The sequence below is a fragment of the Triticum aestivum genome, chromosome 7A, assembly GCF_018294505.1.
Source record: "Triticum aestivum cultivar Chinese Spring chromosome 7A, IWGSC CS RefSeq v2.1, whole genome shotgun sequence".
In the NCBI taxonomy this organism is placed as follows: Eukaryota; Viridiplantae; Streptophyta; class Magnoliopsida; order Poales; family Poaceae; genus Triticum; species Triticum aestivum.
The window spans coordinates 84,448,324-84,468,780 of NC_057812.1; the positions used below are offsets into that span (position 1 = coordinate 84,448,324).

Genomic DNA, 20,457 nt, shown 5'->3' on the forward strand with positions numbered 1-20,457 from the left:
CACCATCGTAAGTTCGTAGCCTATAGGAGCTATAACTTTGAGTGGGAACGTTGAAGACACAGTGGCCTCTAATCTCTGCTATCTCATCCTTAGTTTTTCCAGCAGGATATGTGCCATTTAATTCAGTAGATGTACAATTGATTTCAAAAACTGTAGTGAATTTTTCTAGTGTGGACTTGTGAGCCATCGATAGGCAAACCTATTCATCCCTTGGTTAGATTTCAAGTCCTAGTTGCATAGGGTGTTGAATGCCAATCTGAAAACGTCTAAAACAAAGTCATCCATGGTGGGCACTAGCACTCCAAGCTTTCTATATATAGGACACCTCTACCCTCTTATTCTCTTACAAAACACAGGGAGACACAGCTTCCCACCATTCTACTAGCTCACTGAGCTCTCTTTTCCCCTTCTTGCTAACAATTATGACCATGGCTAGTCCATTCGGTGTCTTTGTTTGTCTACTCATAGTGCTACCTCAAATCCAGGCCGCTTCTATCCCCTACAACGGGACTGTACCTCTTCAGGGGTGTCAGATCCCTTGTATGACCGAAGTTAACTTGCACTTGTTCTTGCACCAATTCGTCGATGGACCAAACCAGCCAAACCGCAATGAGGAAACCTTGCTCCAAACAAGTTTTCCTTTTGGGTTTGGGACGACGATAGTTCATGACTGGACTCTTACCGAGACAACAAATTCCAAAGATACAGTTGTTGCACGTGCACAAGGCGTGCATGTCCAGGCTGGTTTAACCAAGGATAATAGATGGTACATGACTCATAACATAGAGTTTGAGCAAGGAAGGTACTACGTTCTCTATTTCATTATTTTTGAATATCTCAATATGTGTTTCGTGAGTTCTTTCGCCCGCGACATTGAAGTTATGCGCTTGCCTCTATTATATTTGTAGCTAAGAATTTTACACAAGTTACTGGTGTACATACACATATTAATAGATGTGCATTTGTTCAAAGCTGCATGCACTTCTAACCTGCTGGCGGAACTTGCTATTTTGCACATGAAACAGGTTTGCAGGGTCTACCCTTCAGGTGATTGGCATAACAGCGGGTTTGGAAAGTGGCCAGTGGTCCATTGTTGGTGGGACTGGTCAATTCATTATGGCACAGGGTATAATAAGTTTCACAAATCATCCTGCCTCTACTTGGGAAGATGGTATTAAAGAACTTAATATCCGTGTACGCTACACGAATCCGCAACCTGTAAGAATAATTCTCAAAAGTTTGTATCCAAATTGTAATGTTCTACTTTTTGAAGGGAAACAATAGGACATTAGAGAGCACCCTACTAAAAATGCAATAAATTAAGAAATTTGTGCATATGCAATGCAAATGCATTATGTCACATTCTATTTTCAACAACACTAGATGATACCATGCACTTTGTTGTGGGTATGTTCTGCAATATATATCACTGAGATTTAATATGGGGAGGCTGAATATTTGGGGTAAATAATATGAGAACTAAAATTGAAAATACATATGATTAATTGTGTCTGATTATTGTATATTTGTAAATAATAAAAAAAATAGATCCACCATAATATAATGAAAATTCACATGCATGTTTGCACGTTGAGGTGGGTTTATCCTATGCATGATTGCATGCTAAGGTTGACCTTTTCCATTGTATAATCCATGCTGATGTGACATGCTTGCATGTTGAGAGAAATTTATTGGTTATTCGACGCTAGCTATTTAGATATAGAAGATTAGCCATGTTGAACTAACCCAAATGCATTTTTTACACATTTAATCTGTAGTGGGTTGCATATCAAGTAACAAAGCTTTATGTACGCACACATGACATGACACAAGCCATGTTTTCACTTATTTTTCTACAGGCTTGAGGCGCAGCTCATTTGTTGAAAAATAAAGCCGACGTGAGGAATTTAATGCAAACAATGTATTTGCACAGTTTCTTGCGGCGTGATGGATCATTAATGTGGTCCGCTTGTGTCACGAGAGTATGCATTAGCATACCCTCTTTCTATATTTCATTCAAAATAAGATGTGGGTTTATAGCATGGTGGATGTCCAGTCCTTAATCCATGTCAACCCATCTGTTTGTTGGTGTCTATGTAATGTTTTGGATATGCTTTGCAAAATAGTGAAGCTTGTTTGTTTGAGAAACTGTTATCCCCAAAGAATTGTATTATGTGTATAATCATGCCACCGCCATATAAATATATAATATATGAATACATAAAGGGTAATAAATCAAGGGACACAAGACAACTATCATTCATACATTTAACAATGTCTATCCCAGAAGCATTTTACTTCAAGGGCCCTAATAAGCGACCCAATATTTCTGCCAGCAAAGATATCTCCCAGACAGCCATGAGGTCATGCAATCACTTTTATCGTCACTTTTTTGGGCATGAACTAGAAATATGCATCTATATATGCACATAAAACGATAACCATGTTATTTGGTAGCATGAACAGATGCATATACATGCCATGTACTCTTTCCAGGAGTATGCTAAAGCCTCGTGCATCAATGTATTGAAAGGAATAACGGCTGGTATTAAAGAAGTGAGGCCGTTAATCACAAGGATCAGGGCACCACATGGACTTGAACAAGGGAGAGCCGTAGGTATTGACCTGTATTCAGGTGATTACCAATGATTTGATGGGAAAAACGATTATACATACATGGCTACATGCATGTTGTTCACTTATGAAACCCACAGTTGAGGCCAGAGCCCAACACAACCTAGTACTACCCCCGGAGGCCGAGCCAGGATTTCTCAGAGCCTAGAGCTAAAACTAAGCAGCTATAACGCCAAATATCTATGGTGAAAAAATACGTTAAAAAATGCTTAAGAACACACATCTTGGATTCCTTTTTTCCCTCTCAATGAATAGAAATGAAATAAAGTTGACTAACATAATTTAATTTACCATCAACAACTCATTTATTTCGACTGGTACAAAGGAATTAGGCGAAATGTTAGATTTTTTATACAACAAACAGGAGATTATGCAATTTACCCGTCCAACCAGTTGTTGAGAAAGAGCAGAATGGGAGTAGAAATAGGAGGGGTGGAAGGGTCTGCTCCAACGACCTTAGATGATCCAAGATTTCAAAGTGAGATGATTCGACGAGTGGCGAGTTGTCGAGCAGGAAACGCCTGAGGCGGGTCGGTGTGGGAATGAACGACCCTAAAGAAAACAGAAACACTAGCGATCGAACTCACCACCGAGCGTTTTGCGAGCCTAATTGGGCTGAGAAGCTATCTGGGCAGACTGGGCTGACGCATGGGGCTGGAGCTGGGTTAGTACGCCTGGGGCTTGGCCTCTGCAAGGCTACAAATCTCACAAAAAATCGTGGGAGCAACTAGTTAACGAGTGCTCCTTCGGGAGCCCCGCAACGATCAGCGCCACTTGACGCGCTCTTAACCATTTGCCACGTGTCGCGCTCTGGACGTTTCCTTCGGATTTTGTTTTTTCTTCGCACGCGTTTTCGGCTTTTTAAATGGGTTTTTTTCAACGTTTTGGTTTTTCACCGGTCTTCCTTAGCTTTTCAATAAAATCTTTTAACAAAATATTTATTTGCACAAAAAGACGTGTTTTCTTTTTTTCCTTTCGCGAGAGTCACGGTTTTGCTTCCGCGAGAGGCACGATTTTGTTTTCGCGAGAGTCACGGCCGTACCTCTCAAAAACGAAAAAAACGTGTTTTCTATTTATTTATTTTTTGCTTGCGCGAGAGTTATGGTTTTGCTTCCACGAGAGGTACGGGTGTGCTTTCGAGAGAGTCACGGACGTGCCTCTCAGAAAGGAAAAAACGTGTTTTCTGTTTTTTTTCCATTCGCGAGTCACGGTTTTGCTTCCGCGAGAGGCACGGTTGTGCTTTCACGAGAGTCACGGCCGTGCCTCCTCGGAAATGGAAAAAAATACATTTTCTTTTTTTCCTTCCCGAGAGTCACGGTTTTGCTTCCGTGAGAGGCACGGTTGTGATTTCATGAGAGGCACAGGTGTGCCTCTTTCGGAAAGGAAAAAAGCCGTGCTCCCAGTTCGATTTTTTTGTCCGGTTTTTTTGTGAAAAAAGTTCGTCAAAACCTATCAATATGGGATCTAGTTTTGAAGATCTCAACGCGAGGAATCCAACGGTGAAAGCGGTTCGAGATTTGGACGCACGGTTTGAGAGATAAAACATTTTGAATAAACGAATCTACGAAGAAAGGAAAAACTCGCTGGTTGTGATATGTGGCACGCTGCATATGCGCCACTTGTCGCAACTAGGGAAATTGGAGTGATCTTTGCAACAAGTACTCCTCAGTTAGTGATTTCGAAAAATCGTATTGGATGGATAGAGCTAGTTGGGCCACGCCTGGGGCTATAGCCCCAGTTACCTCAGGCCCAATTCCGCCCCTGACTACCCCCATTTTGGTTATTTTGATCAGATTTTAACTAATAAAATATAAATTATACATAGCAAAGATAATATTATCGAAAACTATATTCAAATACTAAGGCTGGTCGTAATGGAACGTATCATATACTAGTATCATGCATATGATACTAGTGTATGATACTATATATGTAGTGCATAGTATCATATGTTAGTATTATAGATGACTTCATTTATTAGCATGCATGACACATAGTAGCACAACATTTAATATGATACGGTATCATGATATGATACTCAACCCTCTTTTTCTTCATTTAATTCTATGACACATCATTAAATTTGCCTAGTTGGCATGCACGATATTACCTATGATACTCCCATTACAACTAGCCTAACCCAACAATATAATTTTTCGTGACATGCATTAATATTTTGCTAGTAAAATCTTTAATTAAAATTTGACACAAAATACGAAGTGGACTAATAAACCAACCTATAACGGTGCTAAAAAAAGTAACCTACAACGTCACATGCCATCTTTCTCCATTCTGTGCACTTACCAATGCGATGTTTGACGTTTCATTGCCATGAATCCCAGCCAAACCAAGGCGATGTACACGGAAGCGGGAAGGTTGATCCATCTAAATCTCAGCAAATATGTACTGCCCCCAGCTTGTGAGCAAGTATCATATCACTAAAAGAATAGCGTCGGGAAGCCTACAATAATTTTGAAAAATAAAAACTAAGTCTAGGACTTGGTTCAACCACAAGGAACCTAGCTCGGTTCGCAAGTGCACTGCAAAATTTGTAACAAACACAACATGCCGACAAACTTGATTAATACTCCGTCCCGAATTATTTGTCTTGGATTTGTCTAGATACAGATGTATCATGTCTAGATACATCCGTATCTAGAAAAAACTAAGACAGGTAATTTATGACATAGGTAATGATACTAGTCGCCCCAACCCCTGCGTCTCTCTCACGGGTGACACGGGGGAGCCCCAGCCGTCGGCCACCGCAAGCCCCCCTCACGGTCGCCGAAGGAGGCGACCGGGCTAAGCCCATGCCGCGGACGGCGGCGGCGGGGCGAGCTCTCTCTCGTGGCGTGGCGTTTTCCCCCTCGGATTCAAGGCTGAGGCGGCGGCCGGCCATGTCGTTGGTGCTTGTCCATGCGTGGATGTGCTCAGGCAGTGCGGTGGTGCGTGGCATGCTCCTCCATGGCGCGCGACGGCATGGCGTTGGCTATGAATCCCAGCAGGGGTGTGGATGTGCTCCCGATGCGGCGCCAGATCCTTGCATCCCTTGGTCGTCGTCTGACCTCCATATGTCAAGCTCGATGGGCGTCCTCGCGTCGAGGTGCAAGTGCTAGCTGATCCCTCCGATCTGATCCAGGATGACGTGGTGGCATGGGGGCTTTGGACTCGGCCTGAATTAAAGGGGCGGTCCTAGGGTTCCTCGAGTGACAAGACGAAGATCTGCCTGACGCCTGTCCTCCTTGATCTGGTCGGATTGTCGGGTTCCGAAAGGCTCCGCCGGCGAACTCTCATGGGCGCGTTATGCCTGGAGATTGCTGGATCAGGTGGGATTCGTTCGTTCCCACTGGTTCTTCGTTAAGGAGGGAGCGGTGCGAAGCTATGCTATCTGTTGTCATCATGGGATATGTTTAGTTTCATGGTGAAGTCAGAGGCAAAGAATGTCATGGAAGCCGAGATCGGGGGACTAGTAGTGGTGATTGGAGCCTTTGTGGCGATGAGGAACTTGCTTGGAGTTTCCGATTTTGTAGCAGCGATATGCAAGTGGGGTTGACAACACAGGTGCAATTCAAAGTCTTGCCTCTTAAGGTGAAAATCTAAGGACTAGTTGAAGCAGCACAAAGGTTGTGAAGGAGCAACTCCATCTTGCTGCTACAATGTGTACAGCACAAGTGTTGAAGAAACAGCTTCAACGTGTTGCGCTAGATATCGCTCTAGAGGCGAATGTAGGCTGATAGGACAGCAAGAGTTCAATCCAGAACTCCTAGGGCAGAAGATCTACTCCAAGATCTTAGATAAGAACAACAAGTTCTATTATAGGTAGGGGTACATAGTCTGCCTACAAAGTAGAGGTGAGGACCTCTATTTATAGGGCTTTGGGAAGCCTTCACATACTTCTACTTATAGCTGGAATACTCTAGAAAACATTATGTAAGTTTCACCATTATACTCATAGCTACTCACAACTAGAAGACTCTAGAAAACAGTAGGTAGGATAGAAAAGAAAAGGAAAGAAATACTACACTAGACTGGAAGCATCTAGAAGTAGCCAAACAGATCTGGCATGTGTTTTCCTTCTTCTCATCTAGTGTTCCTCATCATTCTTCCCTGATTGTTTGGAACTCGCCCTCGAGTTATGATACGTCCATTTTGCATCATGCTTTTATATCGATATTTATTGCATTATGGGCTGTTATTACACATTATGTCACAATACTTATGCCTATTCTCTCTTATTTTACAAGGTTTACATAAAGAGGGAGAATGCCGGCAGCTGGGATTCTGGGCTGGAAAAGGAGCAAATATTAAAGACCTACTCTGCACAGCTCCATAAGTCCTGAAACTTCACGGAAGACGTTTTCAGAATATATAAAAAATACTCAACGGAAGAAATTCACCAGGGGGCCACACCCTGCCCACGAGGGTGGGGGCGCGCCCTACCCCCCTAGGCGCGCCCCCTACCTCGTGGGACCCCTGGTGGCCCTCCGGTGGCCATCTTCTGCTATATGAAGTCTTTCGATGGGAAAAAATGATAAGCCATCTTCTCGAATGAAACTCCGCCGCCACGAGGCGGAACCTTGGCGGATCCAATCTAGGGCTCTGGCGTAGCTGTTCTGCCGGGGAAACTTCCCTCCTGGAGGGGGAAATCATCGCTATCATCATCACCAACGCTCCTCTCATCGGGAGAGGGCAATCTCCATCAACATCTTCATCAGCACCATCTCCTTTCAAAACCCTAGTTCATCTCTTGTATCCAATTCTTGTCTCCAAGTTCGGGATTGGTGCTAGCAGGTTGCTAGTAGTGTTAATTACTCCTTGTAGTTGATGCTAGTTGGCTTAATTGGTGGAAGATCATATGTTCAGATCCTATATTCCCCTCTGATTATGAACATGTTTATGCTTTGTGAGTAGTTACTTTTGTTCCTGGGGACATGGGAGAAGTCTTGCTATTAGTAGTCATGTGAATTTGGTATTCGTTCAATATTTTGATGAGATTTATGTTGTCTCTCCTCTAGTAGTGTTATGTGAACGTTGACTACATGACACGTCACCATTGTTTGGGCCTAGAGGAAGGCATTGGGGAGTAATAAGTAGATGATGGGTTGCTAGAGTGACAGAAGCTTAAACCCTAGTTTATGCATTGCTTCGTAAGGGGCTGATTTGGATCCATATGTTTCATGCTATGGTTAGGTTTACCTTAATACTTTTGTTGTAGTTGCGGATGCTTGCAATAGAGGTTAATCATAAGTGGGATGCTTGTCCAAGTAAGGAAAGTACCCAAGCACCAGTCCACCCACATACCAAATTATCAAAGTACCGAACGCGAATCATATGAGCGTGATGAAAACTAGCTTGACGATATTCCCATGTGTCCTCGGGAGCGCTTTTCTCTATATAAGAGTTTGTCCAGGCTTTTCCTTTGCTACAAAAAGGATTGGGCCACCTTGCTGCACTTTATTTACTTTTGTTACTTGTTGCTCGTTACAAATTATCCTATCAAAAAACTATCTGTTACCACTTATTTCAGTACTTGCAGAGAATACCTTGCTGGAAACCGCTTATCATTTCCTTCTGCTCCTCGTTGGGTTCGACACTCTTACTTATCGAAAGGACTACGATAGATCCCCTATACTTGTGGGTCATCAAGACCCCTTTCTGGCGCCGTTGCCGGGGAGTGAAGCGCCTTTGGTAGGTGGAATTTGGTAAGGAAAAATTTTATATAGTGTGCTGAAATTTACTGTCACTTGTTACTATGGAAAGTAATCCTCTGAGGGTCTTGTTCGGGGTATCTTCACCCCGACCAGTAGAGCAAAGAGTTGCTCCTCAACCTACTGAACCTACTGAAAATGAAAATGTCTGCTTTGAAATTCCTTCGGGTATGATAGAAAAACTGCTAGCTAATCCTTTTTTAGGAGATGGAACAAAACATCCTGATGAGCATCTAATATATGTGGATGAAGTTTGTGGATTATTTAAGCTTGCATGTGTACCCGGAGATGTTGTTAAGAGGAAGGTCTTCCCTTTATCTTTGAAGGGAGATGCATCGACATGGTATAGGCTATGTGATGATATGGGGTCTTGGAATTACAAACGATCAAAATTGGAATTTCATCAGAAGTTTTATCCTATGCGTCTTGTTCATCGTGATTGCAATTATATATATAATTTTTGGCCTCGCGAAGGAGAAAGCATCGCTCAAGCTTGGGGGAGGCTTAAATCAATGTTATATTCATGCCCCAATCATGAGCTCTCAAGAGAAATGATTATTCAAAAAAATTATACTCGGCTTTCTGATAGCAATCGCACCATGCTTGATACTTCTTGTGCTGGCTCTTTTATGATTAATACTATTGAATTCAAATGGGATTTATTGGAAAGAATTAAATGCAACTCTGAAGATTGGGACCTCGACAAAGGTAAGGAGTCAGGTATGACACCTAGTTTTGATTGTGTTAAATCCTTTACGGATACCGATGTTTTCCGTAAATTTAGCACTAAATATGGACTTGACTCTGAGATAGTAGCTTCTTTCTGTGAATCTTTTGCTACTTATGTTGATCTCCCCAAGGAGAAGTGGTTTAAATATAATCCTCCCATAGAAGTAAAAGTAGCTACACCTATTAAAGTTGAAGAAAAGATTGTCACTTATAATGATCTTATTGTTCCTACTGCTTATGTTGAGAAACCACCTTTCCCTGTTAGGATAAAGCATCATGCTAAAGCTTCAACTGTGGTTCGTAAAAGCAATATTAAAACATATACACCTTCTGAGCAAGTTAAAGTTGAACCTAATATTACTATTGTTAAAGATCTCTTGCCTGATAATATTGATGGGCATGTTATTTATTTCTGTGATGAAACTGCTAGAATTGCTAAACCTTGTGCTAAAGATAAACCTAGACCTGTGGTAGGCATGCCTGTTATTTCTGTTAAAATAGGAGATCATTGTTATCATGGCATATGTGATATGGGTGCTAGTGCTAGCGCAATACCTCATTCCTTATACAAAGAAAGTATGCATGATATTGCACCTGCTGAAATAGAAGATATTGATGTCACAATTAAACTTGCCAATAGAGATACTATTTCACCAATGGGAATTATTAGAGATGTTAAAGTCTTGTGTGGGAAAACTAAATATCCTGGTGATTTTCTTGTTCTTGGTTCCCCACAAGATAGCTTTTGTCCCATTATATTTGGTAGACCCTTCTTAAACATTGTTAATGCTACCATAGATTGCAAAAGGGATGCTGTTACTATCGGTTTAGATGATATGACTCAAGAATTTAATTTCTCTAAATTTAGTAGACAACACCGTGAAGAAGAATTACCTAGTAAGGACGAAATTATTGGTCTTGCTTCTATTGCCGTACCTCCTAGTGATCCCTTAGAACATTATTTGCTAGACCATGAAAATGATATGTTTATGAATGAAAGAAGGGAAATAGATGAAGTATTCTTTAAACAGGAACCTATTTTGAAAAACAATTTACCTGTTGAAATCCTAGGGGATCCTCCTCCACCCAAGGGTGATCCCGTGTTTGAGCTTAAATCGTTACCTGATACTCTTAAATATGCTTATCTTGATGAGAAAAAGATATATCATGTTACTATTAGTGCTAACCTTTCAGAGCATGAGGAAGAGAGATTATTGAAAACTCTGAAGAAGCACCGTGCTGCTATTGGGTATACTCTTGATGATTTTAAGGGCATTAGTCCCACTCTATGTCAACATAAAATAAATTTGGAAGAAGATGCTAAACCAGTTCGTGATCATCAACGACGGCTGAATCCTAAAATGAAAGAAGTGGTAAGAAAGGAAATACTAAAGCTCCTTGAGGCAGGTATAATCTATCCCGTTGCTGATAGTCAGTGGGTAAGTCATGTCCATTGTGTCTCTAAGAAGGGAGGTATTACTGTCGTTCCTAATGATAAAGATGAATTGATTCCTCAAAGAATTATTACAGATTATAGGATGGTAATTGATTTCCGTAAATTAAATAAGGCAACTAAAAAGGATCATTACCCCTTACCTTTTATCGATCAAATGCTAGAAAGATTATCCAAACATACACATTTTTGCTTTCTAGATGGTTATTCTGGTTTCTCTCAAATACTTGTGTCAGCCAAAGGTCAATCAAAGACTACTTTTACTTGCCCTTTTGGTACTTTTGCTTATAGACGTATGCCTTTTGGTCTATGTAATGCACCTGCTACCTTTCAAAGATGCATGATGGCTATATTCTCTGAATTTTGTGAAAAGATTTGTGAGGTTTTCATGGATGATTTCTCCGTCTATGGATCTTCTTTTGATGATTGCTTGAGCAACCTTGATCGAGTTTTGCAGAGATGTGAAGAAACTAATCTTGTCTTGAATTGGGAAAAGTGCCACTTTATGGTTAATGAAGGTATTGTCTTGGGGCACAAAGTTTCTGAAAGAGGTATTGAAGTTGATAAAGCCAAGGTTGATGCTATTGAAAAGATGCCATGTCCCAAGGACATCAAAGGTACAAGGAGTTTCCTTGGTCATGCCGGATTTTATAGGAGGTTCATTAAGGACTTCTCAAAAAAATTCTCGGCCTCTGACTAATTTATTACAAAAAGATATACCATTTGTTTTTTATGATGATTGTGTAGAAGCATTTGAAATACTTAAGAAAGCATTGATCTCTACACCTATTGTTCAGCCACCTGATTGGAATTTACCCGTTGAAATTATGTGTGATGCTAGTGATTATGTTGTAGGTGCTGTTCTAGGACAAAGAGTTGATAAGAAATTAAATGTTATTAAATATGTTAGTAAAACCCTAGACAATGCTCAAAGAAATTATGCTACTACTGAAAAAGAATTTTTAGCAGTTGTATTTGCTTGTGATAAGTTCAGACCTTATATTGTTGATTCTAAAGTAACTATTCACACTGATCATGTTGCTATTAAATATCTCATGGAAAAGAAAGATGCTAAACCTAGACTTATTAGATGGGTTCTCTTGCTACAAGAATTTGACTTACATATTGTTGATAGAAAGGGAGCTGAGAACCCCGTTGCAGACAACTTGTCTAGGTTAGAAAATGTGCTTGATGACCCACTACCTATTGATGATAGCTTTCCTGATGAGCAATTAAATGTCATAAATGCTTCTCATACTGCTCCATGGTATGCTGATTATGCTAATTACATTGTTGCTAAGTTTATGCCACCTAGTTTCACATACCAGCAAAAGAAAAAGTTCTTCTATGATTGGAGGCATTACTTTTGGGATGACCCACATCTTTATAAAGAAGGAGTAGATGGTGTTATTAGACGTTGTGTACTTGAGCATGAACAGGAACAGATCCTACGCAAGTGTCACTTTGAAGCTTATGGAGGACACCATGCTGGAGAGAGAACTGCACATAAGGTATTACAATCTGGTTTTTATTGGCCTACTCTCTTAAAGGATGCCCGTAAGTTTGTCTTATCTTGTGATGAATGTCAAAGAATTGGTAATATTAGTAGACGTCAAGAAATGCCTATGAACTATTCACTCGTTATTGAACCATTTGATGTTTGGGGCTTTGACTATATGGGACCCTTTCCTTCCTTTAATGGATATACACATATTTTAGTTGCTGTTGATTATGTTACTAAGTGGATAGAAGCTATTCCAACTAGTAGTGCTGATCATAAAACTTCTATTAAAATGCTTAAAGAAGTTATTTTTCCAAGATTTGGAGTCCCTAGATATTAAATGACTGATGGTGGTTCACATTTTATTCATGGTGCTTTCCGTAAAATGCTAGCTAAATATGATGTTAATCATAGAATTGCATCTCCTTATCATCCTCAGTCTAGCGGTCAAGTAGAATTGAGTAATAGAGAGCTCAGATTAATTTTGCAAAAGACTGTTAATAGATCTAGAAAAAATTGGTCCAAGAAACTTGATGATGCATTATGGGCCTATAGAACTGCATATAAAAATCCTATGGGTAAGTCTCCGTATAAAATGGTTTATGGAAAAGCATGTCACTTACCTCTCGAACTAGAACACAAAGCATATTGGGCTATTAAAGAACTCAATTATGATTTCAAACTTGCCGGTGAGAAGAGGTTATTTGATATTAGCTCACTTGATGAATGGAGAACCCAAGCCTATGAAAATGCCAAGTTGTTTAAAGAAAAGGTTAAAAGATGGCATGACAAAAGAATACAAAAGCATGAGTTTAATGTAGGTGATTATGTATTGCTATACAACTCTCTTTAAGATTTTTTTTGCAGGAAAACTTCTCTCTAAATGGGAAGGTCCTTACGTTATCGAGGAGGTCTATCATTTCGGTGCCATAAAAATCAAAAACTTCGAAGGCACAAATCCGAAGGTGGTGAACGGTCAAAGAAACAAACATTATATCTCAGGTAATCCCATAAATGTTGAAACCAATATTATTGAAGCCGTAACCCTGAAGGAATACATAAGGGACACTTTCCGGAACGTTTCAGACTCCGAAAAGGAATAGGAATGTGGTACGGTAAGTAAACCAACTCCAAAACAGTTTTTAAGGCAATATTTCTCCGTTTTGGAATATTTAGAAAAATAGAAAAATAAGTAGCAGTCCGGGAAGGACACGAGGGCTCCATGAGGGTGGAGGGCGCGCCCCCCTACCTCGTGGGCACCTCGTGTGCTCTCCGGACTCCGTTTTCGTACACGACACGTATTTTGGTCGGTAAAAATTTATTATATAATCTCCCGGAGGTTTTGACTCCCGTATCATGCAAATATATCTTGTCTTTGTTTTGAGCCGTCCTGCTGCAGACAGAGCAACATGTCGTCCCAGGATTCGGAAGGAGAAAGCTATGTGGCTGATTACCTTGCAGATCCTAAGGTCTATGGGGATGTGGAGCATTGCGGTTGGACTACAGAAGAAGAAGAGGACTATGAACCCAAGGGAAAGGAGGAGACGAGCTCAGATGAAGATGGAAGTCCCACTACCTCAACCTAGGGACATGCATGTGGAGTTCAAAAAGTCAAGCCTCCCGGATAGGGTAAAGAAACCTAAGATCGAGTTTATCCCTTTTCGCCTCTTGCAGGAAAACAAGCAGGAACTATGCAATAAGATACTGAGCCTGGAGCAGGAGATCGAGGACCTAAGGGACCAAAATTCTGTCCTCAAGCGCAAATTAAAGAAGAAGCCTACGCCATCAACAAAATCATCACCGTATCCACTAACAAAGAAGAATTGAGTATCTGGTATGGGCACTCCCCTTGGCAACTGCCAAGCTTGGGGGAGTGCCCCGGTATTGTATCACCATCACTTTATCTTTACCGTTTTTCTTAGTTCGATCCTTTTGGTAATATGTTGATCTAGTAGAATAAAAGTTCTTAGTATGATCTAGTCGTTAGTTTTCCTTTATAATTCTTCTATGTAATCGAGTCCGTGAGCTATATAATAAAGATTATTGTTGAGTCAAGGGCTTGATTATTTTGCCATGATCTTAAGTGAATAAAAGAAAAGAGAAAGAAATAAAAAGAAACAAAGAGATTGTCGGGGGACTAATCCACGAACACCTATGGGACCGGCGGACCGAGTCCCTTTCGGTTCGGCGGGGGCGGAGGTCGCACGAAGAGCAGATCGAGGCGAAGCACACGAGTGGTTTACCCAGGTTCGGGCCGCACGGATGCGTAAAACCCTACTCCTGTTTGTGGTTTGTATTGAGTTCTTGCTCGGGAGCGCGGAGTGCTACAGTACACACCAGCGGCTAACGAGACCGAGCCTGAGTGTTCTCTTTTTTCCCAACCCCCCCTACGTTGCACATGGGCCTCCTTTTATATGCTCAAGGGGTCACCGACAGGTGGCAACGGAGACAAAGGATAAAAATGGAAGGGTGCAGCGGTAGGTACAGCTACCTACTAAAGTGTATCATACCTAACCCTGACGGCAGGGGACAAGGGCATTAAATGCCCGTCTGTGTCGCCTAAATAGTGCGAAAGGGACCGTGAGGGACGCCACCGCTCGCCATGATGGCAATCTTGTTAGCGCCGCTCGCCACTACGCACCGCTGGCTGCACAGCCTCCCGCCACGCACGCCTAGAAGGGTCCCAGAGCGACACGTTGGTGGATGTGCTGGAGCACGGGCACAGAGTGGTGGCTTGCCGCGGCAAGCGCCTTGCCGCGGTTGTTGTCTTGTCGCGTCCGGGAGCTTGTCGCTCACCGGGCCTTGCCGGGACGTGAGGCGCGCCGCGGCAAGTTCCTTGAGATGCCTTGGGTGGCCTTCCCGGCAAGCTCCTCTTGCCGGGGTCTTGTCTCCTTAAGCACCTTGCCTTGGTTGGCCTTCCCGGCAAGCTCCTCTTGCCGGGGTCTTGTGGTGCCTTGGTTTGGATACTTTGTTCTTGAATGGCTCCAAAGGAACCACGGAGGACCTTGGCGGTCACCCGGCAAGCCTTGCCGCGGGATGCTGCGACTGCCCGTGCACAAGTTCAGGATACTAGGGTACCCCTACTCTAGTACACCGACAGGAGCCCCCGGGCCTGGGCCATACACGGTGCCGAGCGTTGTTGGGCCAGGCCCAAAACAGGGCACGGGCACGCGCGGCCTAGGTTACGCCGTATCTCTCTCCGTATCCACCGCGCCCTCCTGAACGGCATGCATTGAATGCGGCGTCGTGGGAGAGATCGTGGGTGGTTTCTTTATTAGGAAATGCGGAACGTCCGCCCCCTCCCTCTTTATAAGGAGGGGAAACAGGGGTAGTTCTTCCATTCGCCCGTTGCTGTTCCAATCTCAAAAATCTCCGCCGCTCCCTTGTCTTCCCAAAGCCGAAAGAGAGCAGCGCTCCGCCCCCCATCGCCACCAGCACCACCAACGCCGTCGACCTCCACAACCACTTCCGCCATGGCTCCAAAAGCCGACAAGGAGAAGGTCGTGAAGTCGACCGAGGCGCAACGGTTGCGGCGCTGCGAAAGGAGCGGGCAGTCTTCCCCCCCAAGCTTGCCGCGAGGGAGCTGAGGGAGAACTACTACCTCTTCTGGTCGACGGAGACACGAGCGCATCCGTGCACGAAGGTACTTCCCGCCGCCGCTTGGAAGAAGGCCCCAAACGGATACCCTTTCTTCGCCTTGTTCTTCTACTGCGGGCTCTGCCCGCCTTTCTCTGAATTCTTCTGCGATATCATGAACACCTACGGGTTCCATCTCCTCGACTTCACCCCCAATGCCGTCCTGACCATGGCGGTTTTCGCACATCTCTGCGAAAACTTTATCGGAGTCCATCCCAATGTAGCCCTCTTTCGCCACTTCTTTATACCCCGAGTAGAGAGAGGATAGCCTTTATCCGGCGGAATCGCCTGGATCTCAAGGGCCGGCAAGAAGGAAACTTATCTGGAGGGAGAATTCCGCGGCAAGTGGGAGGAGTGGAGAGCAGACTGGTGTTGGATTGACGAGGAGAACCCGCAGCCATTCACCACCCGACGCCAAACCCCAGTAGCACGCGGCAGTGATTGGAGTGACGTGGCCCCGGAAGACGACAGGCTGAAGATTGCTGTCACCCGGATCCTACGCCTCAGGCTTGTCGGGCTCACTGTAGGCGCTGTTGGCGCGGATTTTCTTCGCCGCCGCATCGCCCCCCTGCAGGAACGGGGGAGACCCACTTGGGAGTTCAAGAATGCGGCAGATATCATGAGGCTACGGCCGGGCCTCAACTTCAACTTCACAGTTCTGGAGCTCAACACGATGCTCCAGGAGCTATTCAAGTACGACCCTCAACACCCCGAAGTTTTCAGGTTGCCGGGGGGTCGTTCTGCTGTGTAATAACTCCGCGCTCGACCGCATCCGTGCAATGATGCCGTTGTGCGACTCGCATGGAATTGTCCCAACTTGGCAAGAGCCTGCAGACGACGTCGTGCAGCAATTCTTCGATGACTTGGTAGAAGTGCCGATCTACTCCAAAGAGAAAGATAGCCTCACCCGTGACACCACCGATGCGGAGATGGCACTCATCGCCACTAGGCTAGAAGAGGCGGCGGCAGCCGCAGCCGCGGGCGAATTTGGATTCATCGTGGAGGAGGCAGAGGCAGCAGAGGCGGCAAGCCATGCCGAGCGAGGGGAGCCTGCCGGCGAGAAAGAGCTTGCCGGGCATAACGTCGAGTCGAGCGAGCCCGCCAAGGATACGAGTGGCTCGCTAGAGATCAACTCGTCTTCCTCCTCATCTTCAGACAGCTCGCTGCAAGCAAAGCCTCCATCCCCACCAAGAAGGCGTCTCCGCAAGGTCGGTGACGTAGCGGAGCGGCAGGCGAGGCAACAGTCGCCGCGCCGCGTGACACGCTCCACCGCGGCAAGCACTGTTATCGCGGGAGCGCCTCGCGCTGCGACGGCAACTGGAGCGGGGCCCTCCCGGACCACCGCTTCTACTCCTGCCGCTTCTCACGCCACGGCGACAGCCGGAGCGGGGTCGTCTTAGACCGCCGCCACTGCTCCCGCCAAGCGGCCAAGGGAAGCTACTCCTCCGCCTCCTCGCGCCGGACATGAGCCAGACTTCGACTTCTCCGCGTTCAGCTCCGACGAGGAAGAAGAAGAAGAGTAAGACTCCCTTGGTGTACTTTTAGTTCTTCAATCCTTGATGTTTGTCTTGTATCTCATTTGCTTGACTCTGAACTTGTTCCTTTTTAGGACTCTAGCCCAGAGAGCAGCAAAGAGAGCCAAAGTCCCGGTGATTGTCATCGAGGACGAACCTACTGCGACAGCAGGGGGTGCGCCCGAGACAACCTTGCCGGACCCGGCAACTTTTCTCCAGAGCAGCCCCCAGCGTAAGTATATGGTTTGCTTTCCGCTGTGAGATGCGCATGGATACTCTGTCTTTGCTGATATCTTACTGCTGGTTTGTGTAGGAGCAGAGCAGCCCCACCAAGAGCCAAGGGAGAATCCCCCGACAAGGGAGAGCTCTCCGGCAAGGGAGGGCTTTCCAGTAAGGGAGAAGTCTCCGGTAAGGGAGGGTTCTCCGGCAAGGGACAGCACCAGCGGCCCCCCGAGGGTGGAGACCGCGACTGCAGAACCCGGCATAGGTAATCCTTTCGCTTCAAAACTTTCCTTGGGTTCTTCTTCTTTTGATCTTCTTGGGTTTTTGCTTGACTCTTCTCCCCTTCCCGGCTGTCAGACCCATCTACAACGGAGCCGATGGAGACCGAGGTTGCCGCCGAAGAAATGGCCGGTGCTGACGATCCCGCCGGCGTAGAGGCCGCCAAGGCTGCCGCCGCGGCAACTGGCGAGGGGTCTGGCGATCGCACTGACGGCCCTGAGGCCGCAGGAGCGCCAGGCGCTACACCGACCGCCGACCCATCCGCCGCTGCCGCGGCGCCAGGCTCCGAAGAGCCCCAGCCAGGCGTCTACTTGAAGGCCGGCGACGACGTCTTCATCAACCTTCCCTGGGCATCGAGCTCCAGGGCGCCGGTCGAGGGAGAGATCTTCGACGGGAAGGTGCTTGCCTCCGCTGGGCTGACTCTGGTTGACGCGCCGAGCAGCAGCAGCAACGAGCCTGAGGAGGAGCGGCTGCTGCTGAAGTTGTTGTCGCTCTACCATGCACGGCAAGCCAAGCTGGAATCCCGCGAGGCGCTTGTCGCGAAGGCGGGAGCAGACATCGAGAAGCGCGCGGAAGAGCTCGGGGGTTTCCACCGTGAAGCCCTCCGGTCCCTGGCGGAGGAGCGGGAGCAGCTCGCCGAAGCGCAGAAGGCCTTCCTCCTCGAGAAGGCTGAAGTCGAAGAGCAACAGCGACTTGCCGCTGTGAAGCTATCCGCGGAGGAGGGCGAGCTAGCGCAGCGGAAGGTCAATCTTGACGCCCACGAGGAGGAGCTTGTCGTGCGCGAGGAAAAACTCGGCGGAGCCCTTAAGCAAACAGAGGATGCTGCCGCAGTTGCCGAGGCCGCCAAGAAGGAGCTGGAGATGAAGGTGGTGTAGCTGGAGGCCGATCTTGCCGAGAAGGGCAAAGAGCTCAGTGCCGCCAAATGCTCCAACGCGGATCTTGAGTTGAAGCTGACCACTTTGACCAAGACACTGGACGGCGCCAAGAAACAGGAGGCGCCTTGAAAGAAGAGATCAAGGCCGACAAGGCGCTGCTGGAGAGTGTTGCCGCCACCCAGAATGCCTTTAGGGAAAATGTGGACCACTGGACGGAGAGCCTCGTGAGTGCTGCCTCAGACATTGACAAGGAGTTGGCGCAGCTGGGGATGGAGGATCTCGGGTATCCCTCCGACGAGAACCTCCAACCCACCGCCAAGCTCGTCTTGTTCTTCAAGGGCGTGGCGACGGCCCTCCAGCGACTCCGGGAGAGGATCCCAAAGCAGCTGGCCGACGAGTCGCGCAAGATCTGCGCGGGAGCTCTTCAGAAAGTGTTGGTGAAGGTGGCCTTCCGCAATCCGGGCCTCAACCTCACCAACGTCCTCAAGACCCTGCCGCCAGATGCCGATCTGGAGGCGCTCAAGGCCCTTGTCGCACCCATTGTGGACAAGGTGAGCGGGATCAAGAGGGTCGAGGGCGATCGCGTAGATTAGGCCGCCCATTTCTTCTTTTCTTGTCGCTGTTTGTCATGCTATGAAAACAATCTGTTAGAGCCGCGACAAACTATCTTTGTAATATAACTCTATTTTGGGTAATGATTGCAATGTTATTCCCTTTACTTGATTCCTCCCTTTGTATGTTTTTCCCTACGCTTTTAGGGAACTTGCCGGTGCAGGCACCCGAGCCGCGAGCGTTGAGTGTGGGACGTCAGCAGCCTACTGGCGGTGCCGCTACCGACAAGAAACCTTGTCGCAACTAGTTGCATCTCACTTAAGTTGTTGAGCGGACTCGAAACAAAGTAAGGGCGCAACTAGCTACGAGTTGGTTCCTCCGCGCACAGGTTTTCCATACAAAGTGCGGTCGTTCAATGGAGATAACTTAAAATTTAAAAAATCTGATTGCTCAAACTTTGGCAACTTAGCTTTTCTGTTGTTTGCTTCCCGGTAAGGCGAAATTTTCTTGAACGACGCCTGGTCCATACCATTATCTTCTCCTTTCCTCCCCGGCAAACTTGTGGGCGAGGGAACCTTCCTTTCCTTGAGAAAAAAGAAAGAAGAGAAAATAAAGATACGGAGCCTTACGGCTCGTTATTGCTTACCGTGGAGTAGGTGCTACACAAAGTGTCAGATCATATATGCTAAAAAATAGAAAGCATGAAATTGACAAAATGTGCGGAGCACATGAGCTTTACTTATGCACGGGGTCTGCGCCCGGCTTTGTACAAAGTATTACATGCAACAGCGGCAAGACTTGTACAAAAGGAGGTTGCCGGAACAGGTTCCGGCAACCGCGCCTTATGGGTAAAACTTACGAAGATGCTCAATGTTCCAGGAGTTGCTCACCGGAATGCCATCTTCGGTCTCAAGGCGGATAGCGCCAGGCCTAGTGACTCATTTCACCCGGTAAGGGCCTTCCCACTTTGGCGTCAACTTGTTGGAATTCTTGGCGGACTGAACACGCCGAAGAACAAGGTCGCCTTCCTCGAGACTTCTGGCGTTAACTTTGCGGCTATGGTAGCGGCGCAAAGCTTGCTGGTAGCGAGCAGCTCGCACAGCAGCCTGAAGACGTTCTTCCTCAAGGAGCAGCGCATCATCTTGTCGCAGCTGCTCTTGCTCGAGCTCATCATAAGCGAGCACTCGAGGTGACCCATATACGAGTTCTGTGGGGAGAACTGCCTCTGCTCCATAGACTAGAGCGAAAGGTGTCTGGCCAGTGGCTCGATTTGGCGTCGTTCTGATCGACCAAAGAACCACCGGCAGCTCCTCGATCCAGTTTCTTCCGCACTTGTGCAGCCTGTCGAAAGTCC

General features: G+C 46.0%; 1 protein-coding gene across 1 annotated transcript; it reads left to right on the forward strand.

Moving 5' to 3' along the window:
- Positions 1–361: 361 nt before the first annotated feature.
- Positions 362–2,144, forward strand: LOC123151698 (dirigent protein 5-like). Its single transcript, XM_044571365.1, has 3 exons — positions 362–802; positions 1,026–1,218; positions 1,860–2,144. The coding sequence occupies exons 1-3, from the start codon at positions 423–425 to the stop codon at positions 1,863–1,865; spliced, it is 579 nt and encodes a 192-aa protein (XP_044427300.1). The 5' UTR covers positions 362–422; the 3' UTR covers positions 1,866–2,144.
- The last annotated feature ends 18,313 nt before the right edge of the window (positions 2,145–20,457 follow it).